Here is an 18,133-nt window from a genome sequence, read left to right as displayed (position 1 = left end):
TTTTTTTTTTTTTTTTTTGCTAATCTAGATGCAAACAATAAGTAGAAATAAAGTACTGAATTTAATGGTACTAACTACAGAAAAACGGTGGTATTATGGACGTTCACAGAGTTGTTTAAAATATGAATATAGTGTTGTTAGTGTCTCTACTGAGAAAGTTAATGAAAATTATGTTTTGATTGAGAGAAAACAGAAGATCTTGAGATGAAAACTGATGAGATTAGCATTTACATCTACTGTCTCTTTCAGCCTTAGGCTTTTCCAAATACTGTCTGAATAATTTAGTTGTTATCATTTGAATGCCTGAGAGCATTAGATTGTGTACCACTGTCTCCCCCTTCTAAGCATCATAATGTATCACTTATTACCATATGTGGAGATGTAAACATTGTCTACATGGATGTGTTCAGACATGTTGCCATTTTGTTTGAATTTAATGATTTACATGTCTTCCTATAATGTTTCTAGGTAATTCGGCTGGGGGCCACCCCTGTTAGCCTGAGCTTGCTCTCTCTCCAGGTTTATGCTTCCTCTTCAGAGAAGACTTCCAAAAAGGAGTTGCTGAAAATTGAGGAAGTAAGTATGGTTAGAGTCCTAGTGCTCTTCTATCTATATGGAACTATCTACAGAATTCTGGAAGACATGATCTTTTGAAGCATGAAAGTATTTGGGTACATCTCTTCACCTTTTGTATGCTTGCCTTTAAACTCCTCTGTTTACAGTAATGGAGATGTTGATACGGTTTTGCATCTTTTACCTGAGGGGTGCATTTGATATCCACCATTTGATAACATCAAGCTTGCTTCTGTGTGAGATCTTCCTACATTAAAGCTGCCTGTTCTTCATTCAGATATTACTTTTTAATGTTTGTAGATTTACTTGTGATCATGTTTCAAATCCAATAAAAAACCAAATCCAATATTTTGTTTGCTTTTTATCCAGGTAACACCATGTATTTTTTATTACAAGTACTATTGGCAAATTCTAATACAATTTCATTTATGTTCTCCAGTAAAACAGGAAATCAGAAGTTTTTATTTCTAAAATACTATTTTTTTTACAGGCAAAATTCTTGTCTGGCAGTGCTTTGAATCCGATTTAGTAGCCTAGAGAATTTTATCAGTTTTTCTTCCTTTACAGCATTCAGACCTAAGCAACAGCAAATACCCTAAGTGGCAATAAAAAAACCCTGCAACTTTATTGCTTCTCTGTTACGAATTGGTTATAGCAGAAGTAGAGCTTTAAAACACCCTGCCAAACTGTAGACTCACCAGCATTGTTGCAAAGGCTTTTAACAGTCTCCAAGATTTAAAAAAAAAACAAAAACAAAAACAAAAAAACCCCCAAAACCTAAATACAGCATTATATGCATGAGTTTGTAGTTGTTTAAAAATTTGAAGTACTTCAACCCAAGCTAAAGTGTTGTTATGTGAGCAGTGAAACTAAATTAAACATATTTTTGTGTATACTTAGATCCTTTGGATGTGCCCACATGAGCAGTTCACGGTCATAATATGAGAGGATCACTAGTTGAAGAAGTCTCCTGGCTTCACCCCAGTGAAGTAACCTTAGCTTGGGCCATTTTGTGCCCTCCACCACCACTGGTATGAGTCAGTAATGAGATGGCAGTTTGAAGTTACTTATGTGCTGAATAATTGGCTTGGCCATCAGCTTCAGCAAAGCAGAATGTGCAAGCCATGGAGTTTTGGCTGCCTTTCTTGCCATTCACAGCGTATCTTAGTTTGGGTCTCAGTTCTGTCAGCTGTCTAGTTTCATGAAATGTGTGGAAATTTCCTTATCTCTGAGACTTCCGTCCTGGTGCCAGACAAGCTTCTTAGGTTGTCTCACAGGATCAGAGTTAAACTGATTGTAACTGTGATTGCCAGAGATGGCCAAATTTCCTAGGGAAATGAGACTTAAAATGCTTGTCTTTTGAAGTACTGTGGGAAATCCAGCTGCATGAGTTAATGAATTATTTGACATATTCTATGTCATCATATATTTTTCTTATGGTGAGCAGCTTTTTTATTATGATAGAGATACAGTTGTTTTCCAACTTATCTACACTTTGATGCAACAGTGTGTAAAACTCAGTTTATTATAAACTACAAAATTTAGTGTAAATGTGGTATGAAATATAAGCTCTTTATATTAAACAGTAATATAAAAACTGATAGGAATTTTAACAGGTTTTGGTTTAATCTAAACTTTGCTGATCATCTTCAACAGCATAGACTTTGTTCTCTTTTTTTTTTTGATAGAATAGAAATTTTAAATAGGTTGGGTAATTGTAATAAATACATTGTGATGCTAAATGCTAAAAAACTGTATTTAATATTTATTATGTGAAGATGCCCATTGCTTTTCAGGTGGACAGCCCTGTGGTGCTATTATTGCTGACAGTTGCTGATGTGGTTAATGACTGCATCATTGGGATGTTGTACCATTTTCCTGCTCAGTAACAAACAAATAAATTTGTATCGGATGTTACCTTTGTTAGAAGCTACTTAGGCTCTTTAATGATGGCTTGTGCAAATATAGAAAATGATCGATTGTGATTTCAGAGTTCTAGTGCATTTAGTATGTTAACTTGGAACCAGAAGTGCTAATTAAGACCAGAAACATTTTTCACAATTATGTTTTGTGTTCTTATTAAACTAGTTTAATATTAATTTATAACCTGTGACTTGGATCATACAGCAGCAGTGGATGAATTGCATAGCAATTAGAAGTCATCTTCATTGTAGTGTATAATTAAACTTTGCTCATAGTGGTTGTCTCACAGCTGTACCTGAATTTTTATTATGTATTGTTTATGTAGTAAGCACTGTGTTAGGTATTCTCTGGTTAGACTGTTCATGCCCTGAAGACCTAGTTACACAATTACACCTTTGGTTTTTAACCTCTTGTTTGCTAATATTCACAGCTGTCACTCTACTCCTCTCCAGCTCGTGAGACTAAATATGTGGAGAATCCACAAACCCACTTGGAAGAGGGAGTTTCGCGTTTACGGCATGTTATGGAGCCATATACAGCCTGGTGTCAGGTATACTGGTTTTATATCACATCTGGTAGTGGTTCAGTGGTAAGGGTTGAGCTGGGATTTTTTTTTTTTTTTTTAAGAGGCAGAATTAATAGATGCCAGCAAAGTAAAAGTTGGTAGCTGTACAAGCATTCTTCAAAAATGCTGCATTATTTAAAAATTTTCCCCAGTTTGGGTCATAATATTTGCCCCCTCCTCACACAAAACCAGTTGTTTCTTTCTACTGATTTGCTGAACTAAACCCCTGCTTTTTGGTGTTGTATCCCTCCAAGAGAATTAAAAGAAAATTAACTAAAGCTTAGAACTGTTATTTAAAATAAACTTTAAGCTTAAAGATATCTAGGAATATCTGGATTTGGTACTGTCCCGTGACTGAGGAAGACAGGATAGTGATTAAATTTTCATTTTCCATTCTCAAGGAGATGGCCTTAAGTTATCAAGCACTGTGTTTTGGAGCAGCAATACCGAGTTGTGCTTTTACTGCAATTGTGACCAAACACAACTTTCCAGAAAATAAGTCAGTATTTGCTGAACTGGAATGTTGAGGGAAGGAGTGCGTCTCTGGAAGAGAGAAAATCTCAGGGCACTAGGAGTGGCAAACCTAGCCCTCGGACCTTACCCCAAAACTTTCATATGTATTTTATTAATTAGCATTTTTATTCTAAACAGTCATTGTATACAAAAATAAGTCTTTGTTGCACACAGAAAAAACAAGATCTTTGTAATCAAGGCCTAAATTATTGATAATTAGATTGCAGATTCATATGATGGCTTTCTTGCTCTTTCCTGACCCAGCAAATATTGAGGTTTACTTTTGAAGCAAGGGCATCCTTGTCATCTGGTTGCCTCTTTGGCAACTTTAGGTGATTCTCTACTTTGCACTCTTGGTGCTGTGAATCCTGTTAGGCTGCAAGCTGGTTTTCCAGTTCTCCTTAGAAAGCCAAGCAGTTGAGATCAATGTGTCCTTTCTGCCTAGAAGTTCTGCATTGTGGTGCTAACCTTTAACACTAAAATTTTTTTCCAGAAATACTCAGGGTTACTCAGTTTAGTGATGTGTTTCTAAAGTGCCACCGTCAGAAGTACTGACCTAAGAAGGGGGATTTTCCACAGTATAGTTATAGCTCTGACCTTCTAAACGCATTTTCTGTTTGGTTGCCTGCGATAACCATAACCAGGAAAGAAATGTGAGACGAGGTTAGTTGCCCAGTTGGACTGACTGCAGATTAAGCCTTGAGCAGTGCTTTGTCTCACTGGCCTCTTCTTTTCCTATTTGCTTTATTTTTTGTCTGTGTGGTGGTCACTTACGTAAGATGTGCTCTTCTGCTCACACACAACAAACCATTTCCTGGCAGTGGTTTACTGACTCATTTTATGAAGTGGGTATGTAAACTTCATGGGTTTGGGGTCATCTTACTTGTTTAACTATAGTCAGATAGTTTTTGTTCCTTCCCCCAACCCCTGCTATGTTAAAGAAAATAACATTTTAGGGGTGTATCAGTTCTCTTTAAGATTAAATATATAACACAGGATAATGAGAGTAAAATGGGTTATGTTCACATATCCATTTTACTTTTCAAAAATTGCTTGCTTAACTGTAGTGGAAAGTCCGTTCAAAACAGATGTAGAAATGAGCCAGTTACGTGTGAGCTGTGACAGAAGATCAGACCTAGCCTCTGGGGTCTTTCGAGCATGTGCCTTTTTTCATTGGCTTTTAATAAGACCAACATTCATTTAGAGTTGTGATGTGTGTCACATGCTAACACTTTTTTTTCACGACAGGTTTTTTTTTAAGTCACTCTTGCCAGTGAGGAAATGAAAGATACTATCCCCATGCAGTGTTCTAAACAAATGCTTTCACTTCTGCACAGATGCAGCTCAGGAGCTATTACGAGATCATTCTCTGCTTTAGCTTTGGGCATGCATGTTTATGAATTTGTTCCTTAAGTGATAGACAGTCTTACACTGCCTCTCTGAAGGATTATTAACATAATAACAATTAGCAGAGTTGCTCATGTTGAGATTTTTCTTTCCACTTCGATTAAAGGCAATGTGAATTCTTTTATTTCCTGCACATTTTGAGTCTGAGGAAAAAAGTCTAGAAATAGTTTGTGGGTTTGATGTAGTCCTCCTTGATTTACTTCAGACATTGTATGGACATCTCATTTTCCACATCACTTCAAAAATGCAGTTTTGTTGGCCTAAGGTAGTCTCTTGGAAAGTGGAATTTATCACTTTGGAGAATGAGTCATGTACCCTTGTGAAGTTCTAGGAAAGAGGTTGTTAGTGTGTTGTACTTTTCTTTGTATCAACTCAGGTGTTTTTGTCATACCTACACACAATGAAAAACCTGAGATAATTCTAACTTCCAGCTACCTGACCAGGAACTCGGTGAAATACTGAAGTTGACTTCTATGTTTTGAAGTATTGTATTTTATCTGTGTCCAAAGACTAACTTGAGAAGAAGCTGTAAGTTATACCAAACGTCGCGACGACCAAGCATAGCCATGTGAGTGAAGGGTGGAAGTGGGAATAAAATTATTTTAGGGATCTGACACTTTTTTTCTTTTTCCCTTTTTTTTTTCCCCCCTCTTTTCTTCATCGTGTCAGTTACAATCTGTAGTTAATATTTTACTTACTTGGTACCTATTTACTGTTGTTATTTTTTTCTTCCTTTTTTTTAGGATCTTTATGCCAAAGCTATGCCCAGATTAGAAAAAGCTGTTGAGCATGGTAGAGGTAAATCAGTTTAGTTTTCTTAACAAGCAATTTAAAATACAGGACTGTACTGTATCTTTGGTTAAAGGGGAGTTCCATTAAGCATCATTATATATATAATTTCTGATGCATTTAAGACTACTTTATTTGCTCTGTGTATCTGTTCAAATTTCCTTTGTAGGTGTTTATGACACTACATTTCTAAACAATTGTAGTCTGAGACCTGCATCTATGTTGACCAATGTCACTAATAATGACAGTTGTACAGGAAAAGAAGGGGAGGGGGAAAAAAAAAAAAGTGCCTCACAATTTATTCCCAGTTGGTAGTATTTACTTGACCCAGCCTAGTAACTGAAATTTCCTGCAATGTTTATTACTTGTCGCAAGCGTTAGGTCTTTTGTTTGTAATGTTAAGCCTTTCGTTTTGGTTTACTTTTTTGGATCTCCTAAGAATTTTGAATTCATCAAAAATAATTTATTTTTATTTTTTATTTTTGAAGCATCCTTTCGTACTTAGGCTCATCAGGACTGAGCATGGATGCTATCTAGAGCTCATTTTAGATACCTTGCCTATTCTCCTTAAACTTAACAGTCTCAGTCTTTTGAACTCCTTTGTATGGAAGTTTTTTCATAGTTTTTCGTTCCCGAATCAGGCCCCCATCTTGGAGTGAGCTTTGTTTATGCTGTGTCTTTCCTTTGTTCTGTAGTTTGTTTTTTGTGTGATGTTTTACTGAAGCTAATTCTTGTTAATATGTAAATGTAAGAATCCATTTTGCAAAGTTTTTTATCATTACTTTGAAGAAGATATAATCTAGATGTAAAAGAGCAAAACAAAACAGATGGCCCAGGAGCAAAGGCAGAAGCTTCTGTGAAAATTGGTAAATACAATACGATGTTCAGTTTCATTCATGTGTCACTAGAGATCTCAAAGGCTTTGAATTTTATGCCAGCGGATCTGAAATGTGCCTGATAGTTAAATGTGTTTTGATAACTCTTTGTTTTATAACAATTGCCAGCATGTATTGATGATTCCTTATCACAAAAACACTTTCACATTACATTAAAGCACTTTGTTCTGGCTTCTTTTCAGAAGGCTATGAATTTCTCCAAAACCCCCCTGCTGGATTTTATCCAAGACTTGGTGTGATAGGTTTTGCTGGAATTGTTGGATTGTTTCTTGCTAGAGGTGAGAACCTTTTGAACTGCTTATGTTATGGTTTGGGATAAATAGTCTATTTGTGGGTTTCGGTACTAGTTTTTATTTGTGATGCATGAGATCTAACTTAACTGTACAAGCCTGTTTCTACAGCGTTCTGACAATTATAAAGAAACTTCACGTAAAAGGTGTGTAATAATCATCAATTATTGTTTATGAATACTGTATTTGTTACTGGAATTCTAGTCTTTGATCTTTTCCAGTTCTAGCTTATTACAACAAAAGTAGGAAAGGATTATTTTTTTAGCCTAAAAATATTTTTAATTACTTAAGTTCTTGATCACATATGTCACTAGAAAACTACGGAGGAATAAATTATAGTAAAATACAGAGGTTCCTGAACTATGACACGCATACAATTAGTTGTATATTCAAGTTCCTTCAAAGTATCATGTGTTCAGGCACAGAGCTGCTGCAGATTGTGATACTTGGCAAAAATACTTGTGAACTCGTGAGTGTACTATACACACAGACATCGATCATTTTATGCTATAGAAATATGATACAGTTAATTTCATCACACAAGTTGAAGAAATTAATATGTTTATGCTTTCATAGAAATGCTGTCTTAAGAATTGTTAATTGTGAAACAGTCTTTTGTGTTTGTATTGAGATATTCTTAATACAGTGAAATGAAGTAACACAAGAAAACTGGTAGGTAACAGAACTGTAAAGTTCTAGAATTTAAATACTAGTGAGGACTTGCTTTGGATAAAAATACACCTTTGTGGGGCCTGTATGTGTTGAACAAACTGGAAGTGTGTGCTTGGCCATGTAGAAATGGAAAGCAGCCTGTGAATATATGCACCGATATATGCAGTCCTAAAAATATTTCATTTTCTAGTGAAGATGATGAAAGCAGTACTTTTTTTTCTAACCTTTTTTAAAGTGAAAATCAAGGTCTCCAACTTTAACCGTTTGAAGTTCTTTCTCTTCAGATTCCTGCTTCTTGAGTTATATGATTATGAATGAAATCAGTTTCCAGCCTTTACAACAGTAGCAAAATTGGGAGAGAGTGAGGGGAGTGCAGTCTTGGGGCTGGATCTGAGAGACTAGAGGATTCTAATTTAGTATTTAGTAAAAATAAAGATCCCTCATAATACAAATGTCTGATTTGTGAGTCTTTTAGGATGGGAGCTGTAGTTTTAAAACTTTTTGTCTGGTTATAGTTTACAATACTGGATGTTTCCAGAAAGTATTCAAACTGTAGAAGGAAGTGCCCCTTAATTTTGATGCTACCGAAAGTTAGAACCAAATGTCCTCTTTTTTTAATCTCATCCCCTCTTGGTCTTACTGGAAAAACTGTCTTGGAAGGTACAGAAAAAATCTTCCAGGCCTAACACTTGAAGATACAGCTGCCCACTATGTAGGAAGTACGGTATTCAGAGTTTCAATCATGTGAATATTGTGCAGTCATCCAGCATGGTGTAAAATGCCTTAAAGAAAATTTGTTCTAGCCTTGTTGAGTAGTAATGGAATGGATACAGGAGTATTCCTAAACTTCCCTCTAATGGGTACCTTCAGCAGGTAACAGCCTGTTGGAAGGCATTACTATCTTCAGTTTTTATGTTTATTCCTAAAGTGATGCTGTAGGCACACTGATAAGCTGTCACTGACGAAGATTTCCCTGTTCCCTGGCATTAAAAGCAGTGAAGCTTGCCTTTTCTGTGCTTTCTTACCGCTAATTGGTACCAACTTCCCTCCTCACAAGGCTAGCAACATCACTTTATGAATGTCTCTTGTTTACTGCTAAGTTTCTCATCTCATCTTGAGCATATGTTAGTGGAAACCTTAAACACTTCTAATATGCATTTCCTCTTCAAAATTAATTATTCCTTTATTAGAAGCACGTGTGGCTTCACATACAGAACAGGCTGTTCTATGAGGAACAGAACTACTGCGTCCTGACTCCTGTACGTCTGTTATATGACTTTTTTTCTCCTGTACTGCTTGTTCTTCTCCTTCACCTGTTCCCTTCTATGTTCCTTTCTGACTGGATAAACTGCAGCATGCCCCGCAACTGATTCAGTGATGCATGTTGTCACTGGCCAGCCAGGATATGCAACTTCTGGCCAGCTGTCATAAGAGGATGAACTTTTCAGGCAGTTAAATTATTTTAGACTCGTCTAATTGAATAGAGAGTTCAAATTGATTAAACTGTTCAAAATTTAGTTGGGGACTGAGCAATAGGCATATAGCATAATTTGTAAGTACTTTAAAAGTACTTTCAAATGCTTTGCAAATTGCCATAGTGATTTAAGAAAAAATTATTCATAATCGCCATTGTGGAAGAAATCAGTTTTTGTGAGTCGAGGTAACTTACAAAGTTTGTACTGGAATGTCTCTTGTTCTGCTTGGTGTATCAAAAGAATGTTATCCTAACCTTTCTTTGCCTGAATTTTTCCTTTTAGAAAAGAGTATTAGTTGGTATAATTCTCTTGCATATCTCTTAGCTGTGGCTTTTACTTCATTATTCAGTACTAAAATAAATTATCTATGACTAAAGTAAATATAGTTGTAAAGTAATTTTTCATTATGGAAAGATATTAATAAAAATATTATCTAAAATTTTAAAAGAATAATTACTGATAAAAGTAATCATGTTTCTTAAGAAATGAGTAGGACTGAACAGAGAATATACTAAATTGTATTTAATAAAATTGTTTTGATTATAAATAAAAGGGTAGGGCCATTCAGCTGTCTTGGTTAACATATAATCTAACAGTGTTTTATGGTGTTTTTTGGGTTTTTTGTTATGAAACAGGCTCAAGAATAAAGAAGTTAGTGTATCCCACAGGTCTCATGGGTATTGGTGCCTCCATGTATTACCCTCAGCAAGCAGTCGCTATTGCAAAGGTAAGTGATGATACCATTTGGAGAAGTGGCTTTTACTTTGATTATTGCCTCCTGCCTTCAAATTAACTGGTAATCCATTTTTAAAAGCCATGTCTGTGCTTGGCACTTAACAAATCGTTAGTTATTTTGTCAAAGAACAAGCAGTCTAGGCTGAATGATGGTCAGACACTCTTGTTTCTTTTTGTGACTGTTTTTTTTTGAACATCTACAGTAGTGTCTTCAGTTTGAGGAACATAATTCCTTTCTGAATCTCTAACCTCAAGTAATTATAAATTAATGTAAAAATGCTTAGTGAGTACAGTTTGAACATTTATTTACAAGACTAAGGAGGCCTGAAATATCTTGAGAGCAGATGAAAACAGGGTTTGAAATAACAAAAAAAAAAAAGTTCTGTAAAGAAGTCTTCAGAACAATGTTTTGAGATAAACTTTGTTATTGAGATTTTCTGCTTTTTTGTTGGATAAGAGTTTTAAGACAGATAGCATACACATTCTGGAATGGGCTGAGAATTCTGCTGCTTATTGGATCCCTTTCCTGTTTGTGCATTTGTTGTATCGGGCACATAAGAAGCACATTAACTTACAGTTGCATAAGTAGGTTTGCTATGAAAGAAGAAGCTGAAGAGACCAGACAATTGTTTACAGCCCCTACTGATGTCAGTTCCTGTGCCTTGCTGTCCACGCTTAATTGTACTGTCAGATTACTCAGTTCTCCAGCACATTCTTTTCCAAATCCAGCTTTTAACCATTCACAGTGCACATACTTCATGTGTCAGAAATTCTTTATAGTTCAGACTTTGGTAAATTGGCTATCCAGTTATTAGGGACTTGTGAACGACACTGAGATGTCAGTATGAAAATATGATATTCTCAAGAACATATGATGTTCTTTGAAAACTGAAAGATCATAAACTTAGGGAGAGGCAAAACCACTGTGTTTGGACTCTGCCAGCATGATGATACCCTGATATTTAATGGAATCTTTTTTTTTTAGTGTTTCTGGGTTTCAGAAGCTCGAAATACGGATAGTTCTGTTGAGTTATTCTCAGGGAGTGAAAATTACACAAGTGGCAGACAAAAACCCACCAAAATTGAAAAAGGTTAGACATTTCTGTTGGAAACTGTGTATTAAAATTCTAGTTGCCTTCTGAACAGTGAAGTGGGAAGTGACTGAATGATGTTCAAACTGATGTTACTGTTTTTAAAGAAGCTCAGTTCTGTCTTAACTATGGATTTGCTACTAACAGCTTCACAATACCTTGTTTATTTTATGAAAACTTTGAAGTGCATGATTGCCCTTTGATTAATTCACAGTTCTTGGTTTGACTGTAATGAAAAATCTGATATGAGACCATGAGCCTGAAACTTGATTGGAATAGGTTTAGCTTTGTTGACTTGGTCAGGACACTAGACATAGGAGTTTGGAAACTTCTGTGGAGAGAGTGATATCCTAGTTACTGTTTTAGTTCCTCTAATCTCTATCACACTCTTATTTTCTAAAGAAGCACAGTTTTAATCATACCACATTTTACTATTCATAATTTTTATGCTTTAATCTGAAATTGGAAACACTTTGCTCTCTAGTAATTATTTTGAAATGCTTCATAGGCCTTTCAAAAAATTTCTGTAAGCCTAGAAAAGGATGCCTGTAGTACAAAGCTCACTTGCCAAGTTAATAGAAGTATATAGGAAATATTCTGGAACATAAAATTTAATTTATTTATGCTTTATATTATGTTCTTTATACTTTTCTTCCACATTTGAATACTTCATCACTGCTTTTTCATTTACAGTGGTATAGTTCCCTTCATTTGGTAAACTTTCAGATTTGACCATACTTTAAAAGACTAAAAGAGTTTTGGGTGTTTAGGTTTAGGTGTTTTCCTTCCCACTTTTATTAAAGATTTTCCATTGGAGCGTTGAAAATAAACACAGCAAAATACATTTGCGTTGAGGTACAATACTTGATGCATCTGTCTGGAAGAAAACTTTTTTATTTAATGAAAATGTATGAGTTGCTAAGGTAGAGCAGCAGAGTTCACCATTGGTAATAGGTAGTTTTCAGACACTATTCATCTAACTGGAGATGGAAGACATGCACAAACTAATTATTTTTCCCTGCTTTAGTAATCATTCTAATGCATCACAGATTTGTAAGGGATTTATTTCCTCACTGCTAGTATTACTTTACTTTTTATGGCTTTGAACAAATGGTCAGACTGTATATGTGGTAAGGGAACTGAATTTAATACTGACATTTATTTTATTCTAGTGGAACTTTCGTTTGCATTATGGCTACTTTAACAACACAAATGTAGAAAAGCCAGCGGGTTCTCAGTTTAGTTTCTCAGCGTGCAATGTAGACAAAGAATTGCTAACCATAATTCTGCTCAATAATCTTGATGTATATCATATGGTATAGTCAATATTATATACTTACAGTCCTGTGTGGAATTAAAATAAGCGAGCTTGTTTACATGCACATCAGGCCTTAGAGACTGCTGATGCTACCCCAGTATTGCCTAGTACAGATGTTTGTGGCCCAAAGTTGCTTCCAAACTCTTTCAGAGTCTCTGTTGAGAAACATTCAATATCTCTTTTGAACTTGTTTCTTCAGATTTTAGAATACAAACTTGCTTAGTGTTGCACTAAGAGATGGTGAGATGGTATTTTAGCATGTTGTAATTTAACACAAACAAGCTGGAAATTGTTGTCTTCCAGAAATTAAGAATTCCAAATGACTGAAAAACTTGTCCCCCTTTGAAAGGAACTCTTTGTATGAATGTTTGAGTGAACACTTTCAACAACTGAATGAACTGTTTGTGTTATTGTTGTTCCTTTTACTTTTTCTGGTTTGACCTGCCACTGCCAAGAATAGTGGTGGCAACTGCAGTACACTTATCTACTTCCTCTTCAACTGCTCCATGAAAAAGAGGAGATACAAAACACAAGCCTAACATATGACTCGAGTGTTGTGTTCATGAGAGGATGCATTGGGTGGTTAGAAACATTTCTTGGCTATGTTCTTGTTGACCCTGTAATTTTCAGCTTACAGTCTAGAACTGTATTTTTCAACCCATGCGAACTGTGAACGTGTGCGTGGGTCCCAGCTCTTGGGAGGTGTGTACAGTGTTGAAATATTGGTTGACTGTGGCAGACTAAACTATCTGTGTTACTGTACCTTATGATGTAGCCACTTTACTCCAGCAATGTGAATGACCAGTTTCTCATGTAGTGCGATTCATTGACTTGATTATATGGCTTTTATAATGAGAATATTTTTATGTTTAGAGTGGTTTTAAGTATTTCAATGGAGTATTTTTAAGCAAGACAACAAATGGCTTATGGATGGTGGTTGTTTCTCATTTTATGTTGATAGCTGTGTCCAGAATATCATTGCAGACAAAAAAACCCTTTGTTTGTTTGTTTATTGTGGTTGTTTTTCAGTCCAGGTAGGTTTGTACTGCTTGCACAACTGATCACACTATCTTTCCAGATGAGCCATAGGCTCCTCTGACTTTCAGAACTAGTTTGTTGAAGTACTTGAGAATGAACACTCCTGATCTTGAAAAAGAAGGTAACTGTCTGTATCTGTAATGTGTGAATTCAGGGATTTTGGAGATGTAACACATTCATCCCTGGAGCGGTTGGTATGCTTTTCTTCTGATGACATTTATCACCTTCAAATATAGAGAGAACTCAGTGCATCATACATACAGACTTGTTTAAAACCAAAGTACACCTGTAATTGTCGAATGTGGTGACAAGTATGCTAGTTCTTTGTATTTAAAACAGCCTATGTTTCGGATTTAGTTGTGACTTGGAAATATAGTTGCCGATTTGGGTTTGTTTTCTTTTAATTCTAATTATTAAGTAGCCTTTTCTGTAAGGTAGTAACATGATCTCTGCCAGAAGCACATCACTTACTGCTATGATACGTAACTGGTGTACATAATTTTGTTCAGACAAATAAAGGGAGGTGGTTCTTCGCACCATGCGTGCCCAGCAGTAGAACGCCATGGCACAGGATGTTGTGGATGCTAAAAATATGTCTGGGGTTCAAGGGGAAGTGCAACAAGTTCATAGGAGGGAAATTCCTTGGGCATTGTTATGCATGTGCTCTGAGCAGTGAATTGTGGGAGATTGGAAGAAACTGAATTTCTTTCAGAAACTGTTTCAGAAACATCGTTTATGCTTGCCCTGTTCTCATAGTTTTGGTTTTCCAGCTTTCCCTGCTGTGGAAGATAGGATGATACCTTCTTATTACTTAATTTCATAAGTTTTTTTACTTTATTAGCTGTCTAGTTGGGTGAATTGTCCATTTTTGCTTTTCACTGATAGTGATATGAAAGTGAGTATTGCCCTGAGCCTACAACTTTAAAAACCTAATGCTCCTGAGTTTTAAAGGATGCTGTGAATACTATAGTTCCATATTATGTAAGGAGCAGGAGATACTCTTTTATTAAATTTAGGGATTTTTCCTGTTGTAAAATTATGTGTTGCTGTATTATAGCAAACACTCTTTCCTGTCTGTCTTCTGTTTTGAGAGTTGGCAGCTGGTTATTCATTACAGCCATCTATCAGCAAATTAGGGCTTTCTTCTAACTAGCAAATAAAAAGAAATAAAGGGGTATTCTTACTGTTCTGTCAAAGCAGTGAAAATGTAAAATGGCAAAATAGTGACAAACTAAGTACAGCTTGGGTGGTTTGTGAGGGTTTTTTGGTCTTTAAAATGAGTATAGTAAAATTAAGAAATAATTTGCATATGTTAAATCTGTTGAACATCAGATCCTAAGAAAACCAGATTTGTTTCCATGCAGGATCTTTCACTCTTTTTTATACAGATGTATTTTCAGGTAGCTTTCAAACAGTATTATACCAAGCAGGCTTTTCTTATTCCTCATGTGTCATGTTTTTTCAAGATGTTTATTAAGTGCTATACACTCTGAGCTTGAACAGGAAGATATTAAAGATCTTGTCTTTTGAGACTTCTTCCACTTAAACACAAAGCAAAATAATATTTCCCAGATTATTAAGTTTATGCTTTCTGATATCTTTTGTTTCAAAGGTTGCTGGTACACAGCTGTATGACTGGAGTCTTCAGGGATATATTGCTGTAGAATCTCTTTGGAAGGATAATCCTAAAAAGAAGAAATCTGGGGAAAAAAGTGGTAAGGTAAGAAGTCTGAGGAACTTGATTTCTGAATTTATCACTGCATTTTCAGACAAAGAATATACTAACAATAGTGTTGCTTTTTCCACTCTGACTCAGCTTTTATTTCTGAAGACTTAAGATTTCATTCTGATTTTCTAAGCTCTGGAAAAGTTAAACTTTCAGAGGTGCTATTTGGAAGTTTTCTTTAGTATATGAAGTGTTTAATAGGAAAATTGGGAATATTGTGATTGGAATGCTAGGGATCAAGGCTTTTATGGTCTTGATTATTTAAAGTGACTTGGTGTTATTTGGGGAGTTTTTTTAAAGCAATTTGACAAGCCCCATCTTAAAAATCTGAAAACTTTTTTCATTACATATCTCCTCTTTGAAGGGGAGAAGATAGAATCTTGTTTCCAGTTTATTCCCTTTTGTCCTTTGAATGTTCACAAGTATTTGCTCTAGCATGATGTCATTGTGTGCTGCTCTATTAAATGTTACTATCTAGTCATAAAAAAAGCAGTTTATAGGGTTATGCAGTTCTTGGGGATTTAGTCCTAGACAACTAGCCATGTGGTTTAATACTTACAGCCCTATTTTAGGAAACTTTGATTTAATTGCTGCTCATCCAGAAGACTGCCAATAAATACTGAGTTTCTTTTGAGTCTCTTTTGAACTGGGCATTCTAGTGAGGTACCAAGCCATTGCTGAAAGTTTCTAAGTTTTTACTTTCTAAATTGTTAAATGTTGTATGAGGTGTCAGACTAACATACACATGTGCGATTTTTTTTATTTTTTTTTTTTAAATTTTAGTTAGAATACATTTGTCTTTATTTTCTGTTCTACAAGTTGGGGGTGGGTTTTTTTTTGGCCTGGCATTATTGTTCTGTGTTATACTAAGCAGACTGATGTCATGCCTTAGAGATGCCTGCATCTGATGACACAGCAAATGCTAACATAATGGCTTGGTCTTCTAGTTTGACAAGCACTGAAGTTTCTTTAAAACAGTATTTTTGAATTGAAGTTGCTAATACAACTGAGTGTCTACAGGCATATTTTCAGTTTTAGAATGGATCAGCTTTCCTTATTGCCCCTACAGAGCATCAGTGATACAGTAGGGTTTCCTTGTGTACTTCACCAGAGAAAGGAAACCTTTTTTTCCAGCACTCCCGTGGTCCATGATTATACAAGACCACCATTTTAAGACATGTGTGCCTTTAGTTACTTGAAATCTCAGTATCTCAGCAAGAGTGCTTTTGCATAGTTGATTTATAGTCATTGAAGTATTTGTGCTGTATTTAAGTCATATTATTTAGTGTACATGAATGAATTTATCCTTGGTTTTGAGTTAGTTTTTGTATTGGTACCTATTTGATTATATATCTGTGTGTGTTAAAATAGTGTATATTAATGCTTTATGTTAGATTTTTTTATATATATATATATATATATATATATATATATATATATATATATATAATCACATAATGGTTTGGGTTGGAAGGGACCTTAAAGGCCACCTAGTTCCACCTCCCCCTGCCATGGGTGGGGACACCTTCCACCAGACAAGGTTGCTCAAAGCCCCGTCCAACCTGACCTTGAACACTGCCAGGGAGGGGGCAACCACAGCTTCTCTGGGCAACCTGTGCCAGTGCCTCACCACCCTCACAGTAAAACATTTCTTCCTTATGTTTAATCTAAATCTCCCCTCTTTCAGTTTAAAACTGTTACCACTTGACCTATCACTACACTCTCTGATAGAGTCCCTCCCCATCTTTCCTGTAGCCCCTTTAAGTATTGGAAGGCTCCTGTAAGGTCTCCCCAGAGCCTTCTCTCCTCTAGGCTGAACAACTCCAACTCTCTCAGCCTGTCCTCATAGGGGAGGTGCTCCAGCCCCCTGGTCATCCTCATGGCCTCCTCTGGACTTGCTCCAACAGGTCTATGTTCTTCTTATGTTGGGGGCCCCAGAGCTAAACACAGCACTCCAGGTGAGGTCTCACAAGAGCAGAGTAGAGGGGGAGAATCCCATCCCCTCCCTTGACCTGCTGGCCACACTTCTCTTGATGTAGCCCAGGATACGGTCGGCTTTCTGGGCCGTGAGTGCACATTGCTGGCTCATAGTTAGTTTTCCACACTACTACGCTCAGGTGCTTCCCTGCAGAGCTGCTCTCAATCCACTCATCGCCCAGCCTGTGTTAGTGCTTGGGATTGCCCTGACCCATGCACAGGACCTTGCATTTTGTCTTGTTAAATTTCATGCGGTTTTCGTGGTCCCACCTCTCAAGCCTGTCCTGGTCCCTCTGGATGCCATCCCTTCCCTCCAGCGTGTCGACCGCACCACACAGCTTGGTGTTGTCGGAAAACTTGCTGAGGGTGCACTCAGTCCCACTGTCTGTGTCACCGACAAAGATCTTAAACAGCGCCAGTCCCCAACACTGACGCTTGAGGAACGCAACTCATCACCAGTTGCAGCTCTTGGCTGCAACTCGGAGTGCGACCATCCAGCCAATTCCCTATCCTCTGAGAAGTCCATTTGTCAAATCCACATCTCTCCAATTTAGGGATGTCACATGGGACAGTGTCCAAAGCTTTGCACAAATCCAGGTAGATGATATCAATTGCTCTTTCCTTATCTGCCAGCGCTGTAACCCCATTGTAGAAAACCACCGAATTTGCAGGCACAATTTGCCCTTAGTGAAGCTTTGTTGGCTGTCACCAATCACCTCCTTATGCCTTAGCATAGTTTCCAGGAGGATCCGCTCCATGATCTTGGCAGGCACAGAGGTGAGACCAACTGACCTTTAATTCTCCAAGCCTTCCTTTTTCCCTTTTTAAAAATGGGGTTATGTTTCCCCTTTTCCATTCAGCAGGAAGTTTACCAGCCTGCCACGAGTTCTCAAATATGATGGATAGTGGCTTAACCACTTCACCTGCCTGTTCCTTCAGGACCTGTAGATGAATCTCGTCAGGTCCCATGGACTTGTACACCTTCAGGTTCCTTAGATGGTCTCAGATCTAATCTTCTCCTACAGTGGACAGTTCTTTATTCTCCTAGTCCCTGCCTTTGCCTTCTGTGTCTTGGGCAGTGTGGCTGGAGCACTTGCCAATGAAGACTGAAGCAAAAAATTTAAGTACCTCAGCCTTTTCCATAT

General features: G+C 36.7%; 1 protein-coding gene across 1 annotated transcript in view; it reads left to right on the top strand.

Moving 5' to 3' along the window:
- The window catches only part of APOO (apolipoprotein O), a 34,701-nt gene that overhangs the window by 3,901 nt on the left and 12,667 nt on the right, over positions 1–18,133 (top strand). Inside the window, exons 2-7 of the mRNA XM_026856574.1 lie at positions 469–576; positions 2,927–3,046; positions 5,725–5,779; positions 6,849–6,944; positions 9,739–9,830; positions 14,898–15,005. Of these exons, the coding sequence (XP_026712375.1) occupies positions 469–576; positions 2,927–3,046; positions 5,725–5,779; positions 6,849–6,944; positions 9,739–9,830; positions 14,898–15,005 (579 nt within the window). The remainder of the gene's footprint in view (positions 1–468; positions 577–2,926; positions 3,047–5,724; positions 5,780–6,848; positions 6,945–9,738; positions 9,831–14,897; positions 15,006–18,133) is intronic.

Source organism: Athene cunicularia, assembly GCF_003259725.1.
Source record: "Athene cunicularia isolate RWA chromosome 1 unlocalized genomic scaffold, athCun1 chr1_part1, whole genome shotgun sequence".
In the NCBI taxonomy this organism is placed as follows: domain Eukaryota; kingdom Metazoa; phylum Chordata; class Aves; order Strigiformes; family Strigidae; genus Athene; species Athene cunicularia.
Note: the sequence above shows the minus strand (reverse complement) of the source record. Positions and strands in the feature narration are given on the sequence as shown.